The 17,389-nt window shown below is 39.2% G+C and overlaps 1 protein-coding gene across 7 annotated transcripts in view; it reads right to left on the bottom strand.

Moving 5' to 3' along the window:
• MRTFB (myocardin related transcription factor B) overlaps nt 1-17,389 on the bottom strand; it is a 271,910-nt gene that overhangs the window by 42,904 nt on the left and 211,617 nt on the right. For all 7 annotated transcript variants that reach the window (XM_035022304.1, XM_035022303.1, XM_035022302.1 and 4 more), the window contains 5 exons: nt 17,160-17,225; nt 15,056-15,111; nt 13,661-13,736; nt 10,140-10,301; nt 8,654-8,832 (listed from right to left, as the gene is read on the bottom strand). In XM_035022304.1, coding sequence (XP_034878195.1) covers nt 8,654-8,832; nt 10,140-10,301; nt 13,661-13,736; nt 15,056-15,111; nt 17,160-17,225 — 539 coding nt within the window. The remainder of the gene's footprint in view (nt 1-8,653; nt 8,833-10,139; nt 10,302-13,660; nt 13,737-15,055; nt 15,112-17,159; nt 17,226-17,389) is intronic.

The raw sequence follows: 17,389 nt of genomic DNA, 5'->3' as shown, positions 1-17,389 counted from the left end.
AAGCATCTTTTCATGTGGTTACTGGCCATTTGTTTATCTTCTTTCTTGCTTGCTTAATTTTTAAGGGGGGAGGGGCAGAGGGAGAGAGAGAGAATCTTAAGCAGGCTCCACACTCAGCGTGAAGCCCAATGTAGGCCTCCATCACACGACCCTGAGATCATGACCTGAGCCAAAATCAAGAGTCAGACCCCTTACTGACTGAGCCACCCAGGCACCCCTTGTTAACCTTTTTTTTTTTTTTTTTAAAGATTTTGTTTATTTGAGAGAGACAGAGAGGGTGAGAGAGAGGGAGAATGAGCACGAGTGAGGGGGAGGGGTAGAGGGAGAGAGAAAAGCAGACTCGCTGCTGAGCAGGGAGCCTGACGTGGGGCTCGATTCCAGGAACCTGGGACCATGACGTGAGCCAAAGGCAGATGATTAACCGGCTGAGCCACCCAGGTGCCCCTGTCTTCTTTTGAGAAATGTCTATTCTAGTCCTTTACCCATTTTTAAATCAGGTTAGTTATTTTTCTGTTGGGGGAGTTGTGTATATATTCTAGGTATTAACCCCTTATCCGATACATGATTTGCAGATATTTCCTCCCATTCCATGGGCTGCTTTTCACTCTGTTGATAGCGCCCTTTGATGCATAGAAGTTTTTCATTTTGATGAAGCCTAATTATTTTTTTCTTTTGTTGCCTTGGTGTCATATCCAAGAAATCATCACTAAATCCAGCGTCATAAAGCTTTCCCCTGTGTCTTCTTCTAAGAGTTGTATAGTTCTAGTTCTTATGTTTAGGTCTCAGTCAAAGTGACTATTAGGGGCCAGAATGTGGAAGCAAAGTAAGTATTAGAATTACCATTATTCATTTTTGGTAACTGAGTTATGGTACTTGAGTAGACTGTATAGTTGAGGAAATAATGTTATGTATGTATTTGTGAAAGAATACAAATAACAGTTGTCATGATGAGTAACAAGGGGATGACACAGGATGCTATGCTGGAAAAGGGTCTTGGGAAGAATCTCAAACTATTGGCTTAATAAGAACAAAGTCGGGCACTTGGGTGGCTCAGTTGGTTAAGCGACTGCCTTCGGCTCAGGTCATGATCCTGGAGTCCCTGGATCGAGTCCCGCATCGGGCTCCCTGCTCGGCAGGGAGTCTGCTTCTCCCTCTGACCCTCCCCCCTCTCATGTGCTTGCTCTCTCTCATTCTCTCTGTCTCAAATAAATAAATAAAATCTTTAAAAAAAAAAAAAAAAGAACAAAGTCATTAGTTCAAACCCTGTGCAGGCCAGAGAGATGCTCTCTCGATGACATCTGCCCCGGGAACACACGTGAAGTAAGTAGCTCAGTGCCAGGCCCAAAGAAGTGCTCAGCACATGTTGGTCAGCATTTTTTTTATCCCTCATCTCAGTTACAGTCAATAATTCTCGATTTATTTATAAATAAACAGGAAAGGCCTATTCTGTTGAATGTACACTTTAGGCACTTTCCTTCTGGTCCGGGAGAATGGAGTCAGGAACTAGGATGGAACATGACTTCATGGTTAATGCTGGAAACCAGCTCAAACTCGAAGCATTACCAGCTACAGTGTCCTCTTGGTATATAATTATAGGAAGCAAGATTGACTGGGGTCGTCCCCACAGCAGAGACTGTGAAAATGAACACAGATTCTGTCGGGTCACACTTATAAGTAAGCGTGTGAGGGCTTAACATAAATGATTAATTAAATGGCCTAAGAAACCGCAGAGAGGAAAAACAGTCTTCGGATTAAAAGCACCAGTGAAACAGCTGCTGGTGCCCACACGTGGCTAGCTGTTCGTAATTTTCTGCAGCTTTCCATTGTTCAAGAATTGCTTAGGTATAAAATAAACTGAGCTCCAATATGTGATGTGTGTTCCATTAATGTTCTGGCAAATTCCTTTCCAGCTGTACTTTGATCAGAATTGAAAAGAAAAAAGTCCAAGGAATGGCAGTGCTGGTCTCTTACAGACCACACAGAAATACATTTTTCAAAGAAGGATTTTTTTGGGGGGGGGGGTAAAATGTATGTTTTGAAGAAAGGACATAGTAGTGTATTATACTGTCCACAGTGTGAAATCATTAGCATTTCAGCACTGGGACTGAAAGAGAAGAGCCTGGAAAATATGTTCTTTACCTAGATATTATGTGTTAATTTTTTTTTTTTTTGGGGGGGTAGGGAATATATCTTTTATTTAAATACTTTCCTATAGGACTCAATCCTCTGGTATTTATCTGTGTGTTCTGAAAAAGAATTCAGGAGCCAATATGTCACAACACATTTTGGAAATAAAGCAAGCCAGAAAGGTATCTTGAGCCTAATTTTCTCTTAATTATCTGTAAATATAACTTATTTATTTTCTATTTATTTTTTAAATATTTTACTTATTTGTCAGAGACAGAGGGAGAGAGAGTGTGCACACGAGCAGGGGGAAGGGCAGAGGCAGAGGGAGAAGCAGGCTCCCAGATGAGGGACTTGATCCCAGGACCAGATCATGACCTGAGCCCAAGGCAGACACTTAACCGACTGAGCCACCCAGGTGTCCCTGTAAAAATAACTTTTAAAGAACCAAAAAGAAATTCCCTGCACAGGCCTTGAACTTTCTATTAGGCCAAATATTAAAAAAAAAAAAAAAAAAAAAAAAAAAACTGAACAGGGAAATTAGAAAAATGTGTTTAAGCCCTGGAATTAAATGTGCAGCATGAAATGAAAAAGCTTGGTTCAGGCAAACAAGAAGCAAAGGGAAATTTATGACAGTCACTCCAAGTGTGATCTGTGGACCTCTATTAGCTGCCTGCAGTGGAAATTTGATGCTACCCCACTCCTTTTTTTTTTTTTTTTAAGTAATCTCTGCACCCAGCTTGGGGCTCAAACTCACAACCCCGAGATCAAGAGTCGCATGCTCTATGGCTGAGCCAGCCACGCACCTTGCTACCCCACCATCTCATTGTACTCTGCACGAAGATTAGCCCAAAATACGTTGGAAATTAAACACACTACATAAAACACAAACACATACTAGTCTTTCGCTACAGGCAATTTGAGGACCACTGGTCCACAGTAACTAAATTCACCATTATACTCTTACAGTGAATTTCATTTTAAAGACTGAAAATTAAGAATCTCAAAGAATACCCCAAATATAAGACGTTTATGTTGTTCTTTTGTTATCTTGTCTTTATGTGGGCTATTTCAATAACAGTGAGGAGAGGACTTTTGGGGGGAGGTGTCCAATGATAATACTAAAGCAGGAAAAAAGAAATTGCAGAGATAATCTCCTAGGGTTTTTCATTCATTAAAGCAATAAGCACTTGCTGTATGCTGGACCCTGCGTGTTCAGGATGAGGTCACTGAGATAAAATGAGGGGACATCCCGGCCCTTTGGAAACTTGATGTCTGATGAAAAGCAGTGTTCTCAGCCATTTTCCTGTACTTGAACTACAAATGTGAAAGTAATTATATTTAGGGAAATAAATACATTTTATATATACGAAGTGAGATGCCTGGACAAATTCACTAAACAAACACTAGATAACAGTGAAAATAATTAAAGTACAAATGTGCCCAAACTCTATCACTCCTAGATGCACCAAAATCCCTAAGACTTTACAGGCATCACAAAATTTGCCTGTGCAGTTGATTACAAGACCAAAACCAAAAACCTACAACTTACCTATAATCCTCCTCAAGGATCCTCTTTCTTCTACATCAATACAGCACAGTTAATGGGGAGGTGCTTCTTTAATTGCATGAATAAAAGTGTAATCATGAGAATCTCTGTCAGATTCCTTACTTAAAAATACTAACACACTTAGTACAAGGGAATTTTATGAAGGACACACAATTCAAGAAGGTCTCAAGGTATATGGGGCAGACATTACGCCCCAGGTAAAGTGGAGGCAAGCCAGCTTAGCTAGGTTCTGGGTTCTTTTCCTTGACTGTGTGAGTGGGCAGCGTACCACCCTCCGAAGTGGGTCTTTTGCTGTAGGCCTTGCTGACCCGAGACAGAAAGCAGACTGTCCGTGGCCTGCACGTGGTCGGCGGAACCTGGGCTCTAGCAACAGCACTGTTATAAAAACCGGCGTTTCAGTTCCGGAATGACCCAGGGCTTAGTGCGCCTTGCACTCTGGCAATACACAGACCACATTTATCCTTCAAGAAACACTGCTACTCCTTTTCTCCTTCAAGGACTTTGGGAATGTCAGCCCACTGGGTGGGACTCCGTCTGGTTAAAGCTTCTCACTCACAAACTTAGCTGGAGACCAAGTTTCAAGAGCAAAGTAAAAAACCTAATACGAGCGATGCAGGGAGAGGGAAAATGCCAGTCTCCTACCACACAAGTGGAACCGCCATGACGCCATTACCAGGTAGATGGCGGACGTGACAAAAATCCCGTGTAACTGAAAGCTGAGGCCACGCTAAGAGCTGTCTGCTATCCTGACCTATTCAGAGAACCAACAGCCGAGATGGCTAAGTAGAACTGCTTTTTGATGCTATTTACTTGCATACTTGACATTCTTTTTAGCCCTATTTTTAAAGCTCAAAGCCAGGGTGCAGCAGGTATGTGAGAATACAGTTAGGGCTGGTCTCCCGTGCTCTCCCTTTCCGCCGGCTTCGACCTCAGCCCATGGACAGGTCGCTGACCCCACCTTCTTCCAGACTGGGTTCCAGCCGAGCCAAGCGGCCAGTCACTCTTGCCCTGAAACTCTGACAGGAGAATATGAACTTAGGTACCCACACAACCTCTGATGAAGCCCAGCTGGAGAGGCTCTACTCTCAAGTGGAAGAACACAAACACGGCCGCTTCTACAAGCCTGGCACCCGTCAGTGCTTGTGGTGCTGAACTGTGGCACACTTTTTCCACACCAAGGGCCTGTGGGACATGCTGGACACACACACACACACACACACACTCTCTCTCTCTCTCTCTCTCTGAAGTAGCTCTTGTCCTCCAAAAGTCAAAGTCTCTATCCTGATGGGCTCACATCTTATTTAGTTGGAGGCACAGATACAATAAGCAAATAATGGATTTCAGATCATGGTGGTAAGGGCAATGACGAACACGGTGCTGAGAGAGAGACCTAGTCCTTACCCAACAGATATATTCACGAATGAGAAGAAATGCTGCAAGAAAATATGCAAACATTTTAAATCCCCAGATTTCTGTACCTCTTTGAACCCAGGCCTTGTCTGGTGTAAGAGTTAAGCCAGGTAATTGCTAAAGTCCTTCTAACTCAAAAATTCTATGATGCTTGGCTTTAACAAGAACATTTTCTACTGAACCTAACCAATTCCATTAAGTAGATCAATAACTGTGACTTTAAGATAACTAAATAGTTATTAAAATTTCAGTAAGGCAAAAACATTATAAGGAGATGAAAAACTAACTAGCATAAGAGTTCTTATATAACCAAAAGAAAGAGGAACATCCATTGAAAAATAAGAAATGGGAATTTCCAATGCAATTATCAAAAAATATTTGTTAGATTCCTTTGCATGCACTAGATTTTCAGTTCCCAACACAATCTGACACATAACAGGTGCTCAATAAATATTGTTGAACAAATGAATTCAATCTAACCAAAATCAAGGAGTCAATTAAAACTTTCAAATCTCCAGTGTGCAAGGTTTAAAGTAATGATATTACCTGCTTGTGGGAAAGACACAGTGACAGTGGGGACCTGTATTACCTCCCCAGAAGGCAGTTCAAGTGCCTACCTTTTACCTAAAAAAAGGTCCAAATCCATTTCAAAATCTGGCTATTATCCAAAGAAATAATCAGACAAGTGCACAACAATGTATGTATAGAAATGATGTGTGCAGCAAGTACGTGAGAATAAAACAGGGGCTCTTGGGGCGCCTGGGGGCTCAGTCGGTGGGAAGTGTCTGCCTTCGGCTCAGGTCATGATCCCAGGGTCCTGGGATCGAGCCCTGCATCGGGCTCCCTGCTCCACAGGAAGCCTGCTTCTCCCTCTCCCTCTGCCTGCCTCTCTGCCTGCCTCTCTGCCCACTTGTTCTCTCTCTAGCTCTCTGTCAAATAAATAAATAAAATCTTAAAAAAAAAAAAAAAGATGAACTTAGCTACCCTATTAAAAATGAGATTAATGTAATTTATTGACAAGGAACACTATAAGGATTATGATTAAGGTATAAAAGTGATTTAGACATAAGAGCTCCTGCATGACCCAGCAGTTCCATTCCTAGGTAAATACCCAAGAGAACTGAAAACGCACGTCCACGTAAAAACTTGTCCACACACATTCAAAGCACCATTATTCATAACGGCCACATGTCTAGGGGCTATAGCTCAGGAGTAGAACATGTGACTACATAATAGCCACATGCCCCAATCAAATGTCCATGGAGTGATGAACAGACACACAAAATATGGTATATATCAATGGACTATTTTTCAGCCATAACAAATGATGTACTAATACAGGCTGTAACATGGATGAACCTTAAAAACATACCAAATAAGAGAAGCCAGTCACTAAAGATCACATATTGTATGATTCCATTTATATAAAATGTCCAGAAGAGGCAAATCCAGACAAAGAAGTAGACTGATGGTGGCCTAGGGCTGGTGGAGGGGATAATTGGGAATGACTGCTAATGGGTATGGGCTTCTTTTCTGGGATGATGAAAATGTTCTGGAATCAGGTAGTGTTGATAGTTGTACAGCTCTGTGAATATGTTAATAACCACTGAATTAGACATTTTAAAAGGGTGAATTTTCCCAGTACCATTTTTTATAGAAATAGAAAAATCCATCCTAACATTCATATGGAATCTCAAGGGACCCCCAAGTAGCCAAAAACATTCTTGAAAAAGAACAAAGTTGGAGGTCTCACGCTTCCTGACTTCAAGACAAACATATAAGCCAATGCAACAGAATTCAGAGTCCTTAAATTATTATGTATGTGGTCAAATGATCTTCAACAGAAGTGCCAAGGGGAAAGGACAGTCTTTTCAATAAATGATGCTGGGAAAATTGGATATTCACATGCAAAAGAATGAAGATGGATCCTTATCGTACACCATATAAAAAAATTAAAATGGGTTAAAGACCTAAATGTAAGATTCAAGCCTATAAAAATCCTAGAAAAAAACAGAGAGAAGAAGCTACATAACACTGCACTGGGCCATAATTTCTTAGTAGAATACCTAAAGCACAGGTAACAAACCCCAAAATAGACAAATAGCACTATATCAAACTTAAAAACTTCTGTGCCTCAAAGGACACTATTAGTAGAGGAAAAAGGCAACACAAAGAATGGGAGAAAATGTCTGCTCATCATATACCTGAAAAGGGGTTAATATCCAGAATATACAAAAAACTTCTACAATTTAACAGCAGAAAAACAAATAATCTTATTAAAGATGGGCAAAGGACTCAAACAGATATATCTCCAAAGATGATACACAAATGGCCAACAAACATATGAAAAGATGCTTAACAGCACTAATCATTAGAGAAAGGCAAATCAAAACCACAATAAGATATCACTTCATACCAATTAATAAGTGTTGGTGAGGATGTGGTGAAACTGAAACCCTTGCATGCCGCTGGTGGGAGTGTGAAATGGTACAGCCACTATGGAGAATGGTATGGCGGTTCCTTAATAAATTTAAGACAGAATTCCCATATGATCCATCAATCCCACTTCTGGGTATATGCTCCAAAGAATTGAAAGCAGGGTCTCGAAGAGGTATTTCCAAACCAATGTACCTAGCACCATTATTCACAATAGCCAAGACAGGGAAGCAGCCCAATGTCCACTGACGAATGGGTAAACAAAACACGGTATATCCAAATAATGGGATATTATTCAGCCTTAAAAATGAAGGCGATCCTGTCACAGCCCACAACATGAACAAACCTTGAAGATTTTATGTTAAGTGACAGAAGCCAGTCACAGAAAGGCAAATATTGTATGATTCCATTTATATGAGACATCTGAAGGAGTCAAATTCATATGTATGTATGTATATATGTATTTATTTAAATTCCAGTATAGTTAACATGCAATGTTATATTAGTTTCAGGGGGACAATACAGTGATTCAGCAATTCTATACTTGACTCAGTGCTCTTCGTGATAAGTGTACTCTTTAATCCCCATCACCTACTTCACACATCCCCCCACCCTAAAGTAGTCAAATTCTTAGAAATGGAAATGGAATTGTGATTGTCAGGGCCCAGAGAAAGGGGCTGAGGGCTGCTGTTTAAAGGGTACAGTTTCAGTTTTGCAAGACAAAAGGTTCTGGAGATCTGCTGCACAACAATGAGAGTGTACTTAACAAGACTGAGTCGCACATTTTAAACCGGTTAAGACGGCAGAAAAAAGAAGGAGGGGGAGGGTCTATTTTATAGTATGTGAATTACATCCCCAACAAAAGTTATGAGAAAAATTTTTAAAAAGCAAACTACACAACCATTTGTAAAATAAAAATGTGGATACAGAACAGAAATAAAATCTAAGAATGTACTGAAAAATGTTAACAGTGTTTGTATCACAGGTGAAAAAAAAAATCTCTATTTTCCCACACTTTTAAATTTTCTTCTGTAAGAAGAAGAAACGTAGTTACCTTGATATATAAAAAACAAGGCACTCTCTGTTTAGGGGGAGAAATGAGAAAGGTGATACCTGGGCTGGAGTGTTTGTAGTCACAGGAGACGGAGATTCGCTAACTTTTGGCTCACTTGGGGACGCGGCTGACCCCTGTGACTCCTGGCTGGCTGGCTGGTCTGGAGACAAGGCATCACTGCTGTCTTCGTCAAATGAGAAATCGCCCTGAGTCTGAGGATAGTCCTCCTTCCCAACGCCTAAAGAAAGAAATGATTTTCAACTTATCTTGGCCTTGGAATACCAAGCTTAAAATGATAATGAAGGAGAAACATTGTTTATTACAAGAATGTAAGAAGCTGGCTTAAAAAAGAAAAAAATTGAACATAATGTACTTCCCAGAGGAAGAACACACCACAACCTATGATGAATACTTGGGGAAAAAGTCAGACCTGAATCAGATCAAGCCTTTGGATCCAACTACTGGTTTCAGGAAGTACAGAAGGCAAGAAAAATTTTCAGTGACACTGGGAATGCTAATGCATTCAGTAAGATCCAGTATGTGGACAAGCTAGAGAACATAATAAGGCCTGCCCCCCAACAGATACACAGTAAGAAAAGAGGAGGAAGAAGATCCACACAGGAGATTAAGACGTAAGAGAGACATCAGCCAAAGACAAGGTGTGTAGATCTTGTGTGGATCCTGATTTGGATACAACTGTTAAACAACATTAAGAGGCGTGGGAGAAAATGGGGCCACAACTCGGTATCTGTTAATGAGTCCTACTTCTTGGAGTGGCCCAGTGATACTGACACCTTACCTTTTGGGCTCCTATTTCTTTGGGACTGAATGGAATCATCAGTGAATGTACTACTTAGGATCACTGACTACAAACTGCCTAAGATTTAAACTCATACTAATACAAAATACGAAGTCCCCAGAGTAATGGAAACTATAATAGTTTTTATAGTAGGATATTAACTTTTCAAAATTGCTTGCTGAATAAGTGGTACTATTCCAGATTTTTTTTTCCTGCTAAAACTTTTGCCAGAAAAAAAAGCCTGGGGGGGGCGGGTGGCGCGGGGAGGTGGAACCATTAGTAACTAGGTGTGAGAAGATCAGGATAAAATGGACAGATACTACCCTTCTTAATAAATACATCTGTACTCATGTGTTTACTTTGCTGAACTCATACTGAACAAGCAATTTATCTTTCCTAGAAGTAAACAGAATTAAATAACGAAGTCTGTAAAAATCTTAACACAAGAGGAATTAAATGGTGTAATGCAATAAAGTTAATTTAGAAAACATCATAATGAAATTGGAACCTAAGGACATCAACCTCAGATGTGACAAGAGGAATCTCTGTGTTAACTGGTAAGAGATGCTAGTCTCAGCAAGCATAAAGAAATAACAATAATATTGGGAATTGGTGCAAGTGTTAATCAATTTCTACTTCACGCAGAAAACAACACTCATAATTGGTGCTGGCTTTTTAGGTTAAATTTGTTTTAAATTTCCAAGTTCCTCTTTCTCCCAGAAAATAGTAAATTTTTGGCGTCTTGCCTATAATTGCTTCCTTAACACTGGAGTCTACGGGAAGGATGTTTTTCTCTACCAGCTCCATAGGACCAGGTCTTTGAGCAATCTTTTCATTCAGATCATCAGCTAGTCGAGCTCTTTTCAGCTTCATCTGAGTGGCCTGCAAGGACGGCTCTGCAAATGTCTCTAAAAGAGGAAACACAGTTTTAACCATTACTTGAATTACCCTATTCCATAATGTTATTTCAGGTCAACTGAATTTAATTTAAACTGGCTTAAACATATTTTTATTTATGTGTTCTCAATGTATTTATGGAAAGAGAAAATGACCGTTTAAGAATGCTTTAGTATATATTTATATATTTTTAATCCTGGATACTTTATATTGTCTATACAATGCTCTCAGACTCAAATTAACATGAACTGAAGCCAAAAACTGGGGTACTGCTATCGTTCATTTATGGCAGGAGGGTTACAATGACATTTATTAGGTATTGGAGATATGGAGGATGGACAAGAGAGATGTGGTCCATGGCTCAAGAAGTATGCAGTTTTAGATTTGGCTGCCTTGGAAAGTCAATTCCTAGAAACAGGGGCACTGATCTTACTTAGGTTATAAGCTTCTCTGCAGGAGTCAATGGGAAGAGCTACAGGTCATATTCTTAGATTGGTCCCTGTGTGTCTCAGAGTCGGTCGTAATTAAGAATCTGGGTTTAGTTCTGAATATATAACTTTGAAACATTCAATTACTGGGTAACTAATGATCATAAAGAAGCCTCAACTCATCTACTTACAAATGGATGAAATTGTACAACAAATGTGAAAGTAATGTAAATATCGTAACTCATTCATTTGGGTAATTCTGTCAATGACTTGCATTTCTGGTACCTCTCATTAACATTTTATTATTTTGTTCTCAATAATGTTTATAACTGATAAAAAATGGTGAGGTGTTAACCCAAAATTCTGAGTTGACCGTTACTTGCCTCTTAAATTATATAGTAGAAGAAGAATGAAATTCCCCGTAAGTAATCTCAGGATCACTGATGTTCTTTTTTTGGCAGGTAAAATGTCCTGGCTGAAGCCCAAAGCTCGCCAAAAGCCCATAGCCCATAAACTACTGTCCAGCACATCTGAACACTTTTCGTTCCACAAGTCGAGTTATATGCTTACCGAAAGTCAACCTTGATTGTCCACAAAACAGTTCTTATCAGTTCATATCTGATGTCAATACATAATTGAACTAAATGTTATAGGAAAATGATAAACTTCAAAAATGAAATTATTTCTTGGCAACTTAATTTAAATGCTTTGGGAGGACTTGATAAAGGTGAGTCATTAAAAAACAAATCGCTGTCAAATTAGGGCAATTAACAACTAAAATATTTGGGGAAAATGGTAAAATCTAGGATTTTCAACTCAGATTGCTTTTCAAGGGTCTTTATGTTGTTTTTCCACCCTAAATGGAAATTGTAGATGATGTACGACAGCTGTGGTTTATGCAAGAAAGATGATGATCATGCAGATCACTCTCAGGTGGATGTTTAAATGCTTTGTTAAGATCTAGGTAGGATAGTCTTTCTCCTCTCTCACACCAACACATCCAAGTAATATCAGGAATACGTCTGGAATGAAAATATCCCAAAAGCAAATAAGAGAGGCTGGCATTTTGTTATGTTTCTGATCTTGGTCTTATCATCTCCTCATCTCTCTGGCGCTGAGGCTGAATTTTAGCTGAACTTCAGAAAAATAATTTAGACTTTTGCCTGCCAAACATCCAATTCAATCAAAATTGGGATAATCTTAAAAATAAGTTGGGGGGTGGTTTGACGTTATTTTTTAAATTACAAATGATATATTCTTTCTTACTTCAAAAATCCCAACTTGAGAACAGATGTCCTAAAAACATCACTTATGGTTCATTCATATACATAGTTAGGTTTTTAAATGTTGGGTTATCTTTATTTTAAAAAAACAAATATGATTCCTTTTGATATCAAGTTAAATGTATTTGCCCTGGTTTTAATGATATTAATAAAGCCTGTTACAGTTAGAAGGCAAGTTGAAACAGATAGCATTTTCCCTTCAAAAATGTCCTTTCTAGGTCAAGATCTTTTTAGGCACAGAAGAAGCCATTTGTCCAGTTACTTACCAGTACATTTGCCTCTTGAAGATTCATTTATGTCTGACAGCAGGTAGCTGTTCCCACCCTAACACTGCAGTTCTGGGAAAGCTTTAGTCCAATGGACTTCTGAGAACACAACCGAAAGCAGTGAAAGGCACAGACCTCTTACCTCCCACCCCAGATACGTAGATTCTTTGGAGCAGAAGAAACCCCACTTTGGGCTATAGATACCAACTTGATCCTTGGAATTTCTTTACAATGTCCTTACTGTGGTGTCAGCCTGTGCCTAGTCCCTATCACAGCAGCCTGTTTCCTTGCCTATTGAGCACTTTCCACAATCTGTAATTCATTTGTTTTGCCTGTTTGTTATCTGTCCGTGCTACCAGAATGTAAGCTTCGTGCAGGCAGGCATCCATCTGGCTCACTTGTTGGGTCTCTGGGGCTAGCTCATTGGCCAATGAATGACCACCTCAAATGAGGGCAACCATATCACTTCCAGAAGATTTTTGGACATGTCTGACCTTTAGGATATTATTTCTTATGTTGAGCAACAATCTAATACTTTGTAATACCAACATAATTCTAAAATTAACTCTATCATTAGGCCAGAAGAACAAATATAATATTCCTTCTACTTGAAAACTGTCTCTCAATTTGAAAAATTTTCAGATTCTTTCTGTGTCATCTCAGGGTTGAACACACTCAAGACTATCACAGGGTCAAGCTCCTGGTCTTGCTCAATAAATCAGAGAAGCAAAACAACAAAAGAAAATGTAACTTTGGAACTTACAGTGGGGAAACCAGCTTTTAAGAATGGTCTGTCTTAGAGAGAAAAACATCCAGGCCTAAGCCTCGTGTCTCATGAGATGGAACAGAACTGTCCCTACCATCACTTCACAAGTGATGAGGCTAGACCATCGAGAAAACCTGGGGGACTGAGTGGAGGGTATTTATGTTAATGGTCAGATCAAGCGGGATTGTTGTGGGTAAGTAACAGCAAACAGAAGACATTAAGTGTGGGCACTGCACCAGGTACATAACTGGGTCTAGGTAGCTGAAAATCTAGGGATAGACTCATGGCCACTGTACCCTTCATGATTTAATGGGCATATGTTCCTCACTGATGAAGACATCCTCTGGACCAAAAATGTTTTTCCAGAACAGATGGTAGAGACATCTATGGCATCAGTTGGTGGGGGAAGAGTCAGTCCACAAATTGGTTATTTGGAGAAATCAAACCCCCCCTTCCCCATGTATCTAACATAACATTTTAGCTTTGGGTCTTTATGTTGCTCTCCAATTTGGAGGATGTCGGCCTGTAGGGTAAAAAGTTACTAAAGTGGGAATAAACAACAATGGTGGAATTCTCACTTCTTTTTTTGAGAAAACACAGCAAAATAAGCAGAAATAAAAATTTTACCTTCTAAAATGTGCATCCTGACAAGTTCAGAACGATCTGGTCGGCTCCGAATCTTATGCTTCAAGAAGTTTTCAGTCTTTAAAAAAGAGAGAGAGTCTTACCATAAATTGTTTATGACTTTTTGTGGTTTTACATTTTTCTCTCAAGGTACTCCATTTAAATAAATTGTATACTCTTTGGTCATGATTTTGGGAAGTAAAGAGTAGAAATTAGTACTCTGAAAAGCTATTATCCGATACATAATTTAAATTGCAGCCTTCAAAACTGTACAGGGTTGAAGTGCCTGCTGGCATAAAGTAAGCACTCTACAGACTTTTATTTTAAAACTTGGAAAAGGCAAAAGCTCATAATTTGAACAGACATAGGATTTTGATTATTTAAATAGCTAAACATCTATACTTCAGGTCACATAAAAATCCACCTAAATTACAATTTTTTTTTTTTTTTTTTTTTAAAGATCTTATTTATTTGACAGAGAGAGACACAGCAAAAGAGGGAACACAAGCAGGGGGAGTGAGAGAGGCAGAAGCAGGCTTCCCGTGGAGCAGGGAGCCCGATGCGGGGCTCGATCTCAGGACGCCGGGATCATGACCTGAGCCGAAGGCAGACGCTTAACCATCTGAGCCACCCAGGCGCCCCTAAATTACAAATTTCTCTAAAATCCTAATGTATGTTTGTTGGTGAATTCATATCCTTGATCATATTTTCTTATTCAGAACAGTTCTCAACTTGAACAATAAGGCTTTCAAATGGGTTTTATATTTTATAAAACTCCAAGAGACCATTATTGTATTCTGGGAAAATTCCTGTGGAATTTTTGGAACATGCTTATTTTCATATTGCAAAGGAAAAAGAATGAATGTGCATAAGGGTCCTTTAAAAGAAAAGTAATAAACACGAAATCGATGTGCAAATAAGATGGAAACCTCTCAAAGAGTAAAGCAGAGTTGAACCTAACAACATTCTTTTATTCAGCAAATCCTCCTGCCCTTCAAATGTACAGTTACCACGGACCCAGTAAAGAAACTACTTAAAGATGGGGAAGTCAGGACATCACTGGGCTGTTGGTCTGCAGGGGTTACAAATGGCAGAACTACTCTATTATTATTCTAAAAACTGTTGGTATGCCCCGAAAGCAACAAAATGAGGTGTGATTTGTCCTTTATGTACAAAACTAGTTACAAGTTTTAAATGAACAAAAGGTGAACGTCATGCATTTTCTACGAACTTCCAAGCTAAAACCACCCCAGAATATATTACGCTACATGCCATGTGTCCTGAAAATACACTGCATTTTCTCTATTGACAATATTTAGGAGGAAGACTGCTACTTGCCCACAGGTACTTTAAAATAAAAGAGAGAAGCACAGAACATTTGAAACTGAAATTTCTTACTCTGGCTCGTTCCAAGCTTTTTATCTGCTCATGGAATGCAGCTGGGCTCTTCAAAGCTGTGAGAAGAACAGGAATCATTTCGGGAGTAGAGATAGAGGTGTTAATAGTTCAGTCAAACGTTAGGGTACATTATGTCCATGTTCCCTCTTAATCTTATTAGTTTTATCTATAGTTCCACTTATTACTAGTTCCTTTAGGAGATGTGTGAAATTTAAAAACGTTTATAAATGTTTCAGAATTAAAATTATGTCTTCACAAATAAAACAAGTGAACATTTAACTAGAACTGTATACATAATGACAATGCAAATGCCAGCTCAGACGGTTGCAGCCAATAGTTGGGCCAAATTACCACCACCAAGGGAACTGTGTGGTGATTCCTTGACAGGGCTTTGCTCTTAGTGGCCCTATAAAATGCTGGAAAAAGCCCAAATATCCTCAGGACATTTAACCTAGGAGTGATCTAATCTTGAAAACGAGGGCTCTCTGCATAGCAGAGCTGAGTCACCATTCACTGCAACTCCATATGCTCATAGCCCTGTGCGCTGTGGTCCATCACCATTACATCACTGTCGATCATCACTACCACCTTGCAAGGTAGGTATTAACCCCCAGTACAGATAAAAAGGCTCAAAGCGGTTAAATGAATTCTTAAAGTCATACAACTAGACTGTGGTCAAAGTAGAATTTAAATCTAGAATTGGGAATTACAAAGTTTCATGCTCTTTCTATTGTACTACAATACAACTTACTCTAAAGACATAGTGCTTCTTTAATGTGGTAACTGTTAGTACTTTAAATATTCCAGAATCCCAGAGTGTGGATAAGCAATCTTTTGTTAAAACATCATTTACTATAGTACTTCTATCAATTATCTTTGCAAAACCTTTTGTGCGTACGTCCACTTATAACTCCGGGCAGTCAGATAATATGGATGGGATTTGGGCTGGGCTTACTTGGGTTGTCACCTCCAAAACTTGGCCTATCGGCTCTTGGCAGAATTATTTTCAGCTCTGGTACTTGAAGCACCACAAAGATTCCCCGGAGCCCAGCCCAAATGGGTTTGACGAGGGACCAGCTCCCAACAGTGCACTAGTGGTGGTGTCTTAAACATCCTCATTTGATACTATCTGATGGGTTCACTGTCAGGAATGTAGTGGTAGAGAAATCTGGCAGGTCATCAAACCAGCTTTTGCGCCTATCATGATACTAGATTGAAAATATTTAGATAATTATCAGTAGTCCAGAAAAAAAGTTTTATTGGGAAAAATACCTACTGCAGAGAAAAATTGTTCTATGAACCAAAAAAAAGTAATATCAATGATTCAGAGGACAGGGAAGCATAAGTACATTTTGTAATTTCTCGTTAGTCTTTTAAAGCCAAATAAGTTACTTTTTGGATAAATCAATTTTTAGGTAAACATCCATATAAATAATCCTAACACCAAAGCAACCAGTATTCCCCTCTAAAATATAAAATCACCTCCAAACTTAAGTGAGTAAAGGTAAGAAGACAATGGGCAAATATTCTAAAATTAATCAACTCTAAAAAATGAAGGAAGGAGGCCTCAAGATACTTGGAAATTATGTGCACTTGGGCAAGAAAGGGTTTGTTAATTATAAATAGAATGCTTATTAGTCCTATAACGGAGAGGCACTTCATTACAGACCACACACTACCAAAGATAATTATTTTGAATTAAATAAATTAAAGTAGAACAAGGTTTTTGAATTAATTTTATCATGTTACTTTTGCAAGTCTAAGTAACACTGGACCTATTACACAGAGATGACTTTAATTATTTCAAAACTAAAACAAACATTCATGCATGAAGTTAAGACCTGATCTTAACCTAGTTTCCCAGTTTTTGTTATGTAATACAGAATTCAAGCCCATCTTTTAAGCTACATCTGGTTTTCAGAACGTATTTGAGATGATTCTCTCAGGTTGGCAATGCTGATGCCTGGTTTTCCTTATCAGCTCATTTGGTAATTGTATATTGACTCAATGGACACATCTCAAAGCAGAGTGTGCTCCAGGTTCTCCTCAGACATGTGCATTTTGTTACATCACACTGGAGGTGACAGTGATGCTTAAATCTTACGTGGCATGATGCCCTGGTCCACCAGTTGCTCCCTTGTCCTCCTTTGCTGCAGTCTCAGCTGGAGCACTGTGAAAAGGAAAGAATCACCATTGGAGTTTATAAGCAATGGCGGGACCCAACTTCCCAAGTTCCAGAGGAGATACAACTAAGCTTTATTAAACACCTTCTGTTCATAACTGAGTAAGGATACCACCTGGCACCATCCGACTTACAGAAAGAAAATCAGTGTG

The sequence above is a fragment of the Mirounga leonina genome, unplaced genomic scaffold (genome assembly GCF_011800145.1).
Source record: "Mirounga leonina isolate KUSES-001 unplaced genomic scaffold, KU_Mleo_1.0 Mir_175, whole genome shotgun sequence".
Taxonomy (NCBI): Eukaryota; Metazoa; Chordata; class Mammalia; order Carnivora; family Phocidae; genus Mirounga; species Mirounga leonina.
The sequence above is the reverse complement of the archived record's forward strand: the minus strand, read 5'-3'. Positions and strand labels throughout refer to the sequence as shown.